The sequence below is a fragment of the Nicotiana sylvestris genome, chromosome 6 (assembly GCF_000393655.2).
Source record: "Nicotiana sylvestris chromosome 6, ASM39365v2, whole genome shotgun sequence".
Lineage (NCBI taxonomy): Eukaryota > Viridiplantae > Streptophyta > Magnoliopsida > Solanales > Solanaceae > Nicotiana > Nicotiana sylvestris.
This window is the reverse complement of record NC_091062.1, coordinates 165,239,767-165,241,775: the sequence shown is the minus strand read 5'-3', so window position 1 is coordinate 165,241,775 and position 2,009 is coordinate 165,239,767. Positions and strand designations below refer to the sequence as shown.

Sequence of the window (2,009 nt, the reverse complement as noted above, 5' to 3'; positions counted from 1 at the left end):
CCGTGGGGGTACATAGAATAGAAGGGTGTAATTATGAGAACACAATCAATGGTGTCTGGAAACGACCATCAAGACTAGCAGTAATTTTGTTGTACAAAAAGAAAGAAAGATATAGAAAGGAAACTGAGTGATGCAGTTGTCTAAATTAAAGGAAAGAGACATGAAAGTCCTTGGCACGTTGGAATTTGTTCTTTTAATTAAGATGGCATATGCTCAGAAGCTTTTGTCCATTTAGTAATAAATATCCCATAAGATAAAATCATATCTGTTCCAGAACAACATCCTAACCAGTAGGAGTAGCAAACTGGAGAAGATGCTGGTCATTCTCAAAGACAGACATTTGTTGTTCATTCAAGTGGACGGAGACTTGTATTCCTCCATCATGTGTGCTCATCAAGGAAAAAAACTTGCTTATTAAATGACCTCCTAAACGTGCTCTACTTGGCTTCCCCCATCCAAAATCTAGATCGTGGAACGGGAACTGGCATAGGCTAGTAGAAACATACACATCACAATTCCTTTGCTGGAATGTCCCCTTTCCTGTTTTATATGCATTTACTATCTCCCAAGCCCACTCATTTTCTTTGATATTGTCTCTGCTCAATAGCTTCTGTTTTGAATTTCTTATATCAGTAACTATTTTTGACAAATTGAAGTCTCCTTCTCTACTACTGTTATATATTGGTGTCGAAAAGACTGTTAGAAGATTTCCAATGGAGGTTGGTGGTAATGGAGGCGAAACACTTGGTCGAATATTTGTGTACTGGACCAACTGATGAGATTGATGAATGGAAGCTGCATTAGCAGCACATTTGTAAACAAGTGCATTCACGACCTCGTTCCTTGTCGGATTTTGTACTCCTGATTCAGCTTCAACAAAGGCTTTGAGGGGACTTATTTTCAAGGCAGAGAAATCAAAAGTCTTTTCTATACATTCTTGCTTTTTTTTACTCACCGGAGAAGCAAGAGGACCATCAGGCAGTGGTGATGGTATTACGGAATCCTCAACAAAGTATGGACTAGACGCGATTTTCGTGTTTGGATCTCGTGTTAATGAGGCCCAATCCCTTAAAAAGCAGTAGCAACTGCATGCGTCTCCCACTTTGTGTGATAAACAGACACTGATTGCTATTCCTCCGCACTCGAAATGGCTGAGTTGTGCTATAGCTAAAGCACGATCCATACACTTCCCCCACGGTGCACCTTGAGGAAATGTGACCAAATCCTTGATTCTTGAATCTGAGTGATGAAGAACTTCATCCATTGAAGAATTAATTTGAACTTCAAAATACTCGGCCCCAACATCATTGCATTCTACAGTGGCATTATCTTTTAGACGTCCTGCCCATGGATAGTAACAAGTTAATGTTTTTGATAAAGAGATCTCTAGAAATTTAGATAGTCGTTGTTTATGTCCATTTGGGAATATGGTATCTACTTGTTGTTTGGGGTAGAAAAACACCAAGGGTATATGATTGGGAGGGAAGGCTTGGCCAGGAAGGCAAAGCTTGTGCAATCTTTGAGTAGATGGGGTGGGAGAAAAAGGTTTGATTGTCTTCTTGGAAACTGTTGATAGCAATCTTGATGCAACCCCCATCTCTTTTCAAAATCCTCTACAATATAATGTTAATTTCTTTTAGTCTTTGCCTAAGTACTAAACTAGCTATATAAATACACGATCGAGCATTGGAAACACTCACAAATAGTTGGACGAAAATTAAGATTCCTTAAGAGAAAGAGTAAATAAATTTTGAGCACTAATAAGTGGTCTAACACATGATGCGACTTTTAAGAAACTAGTATTAGTACCTGCGCGATACACGGACACAAATCTCTAATTTTGAGTTATTTGATTTATGTGCAAATAACTTTAAAATATTAATCTTTCAGATAAAAGTTATATATAATCATTAAATAAATGTTAATAAAAACGCAGAAATTTCTCAAATCTCTTACAATTACCCATAATTTCTTGTCCATATTGCATTACCCATAACTTAACATTATCA

The 2,009-nt window shown here is 37.4% G+C and overlaps 1 protein-coding gene across 1 annotated transcript; it reads right to left on the bottom strand.

Annotated features, from left to right (window-relative positions):
* Positions 1-283: 283 nt before the first annotated feature.
* Positions 284-1,597, bottom strand: LOC104217433 (acyltransferase Pun1-like). Its single transcript, XM_009767688.2, has one exon. The coding sequence runs from the start codon at positions 1,595-1,597 to the stop codon at positions 284-286; it is 1,314 nt and encodes a 437-aa protein (XP_009765990.1).
* Between the last annotated feature and the right edge of the window lie 412 nt (positions 1,598-2,009).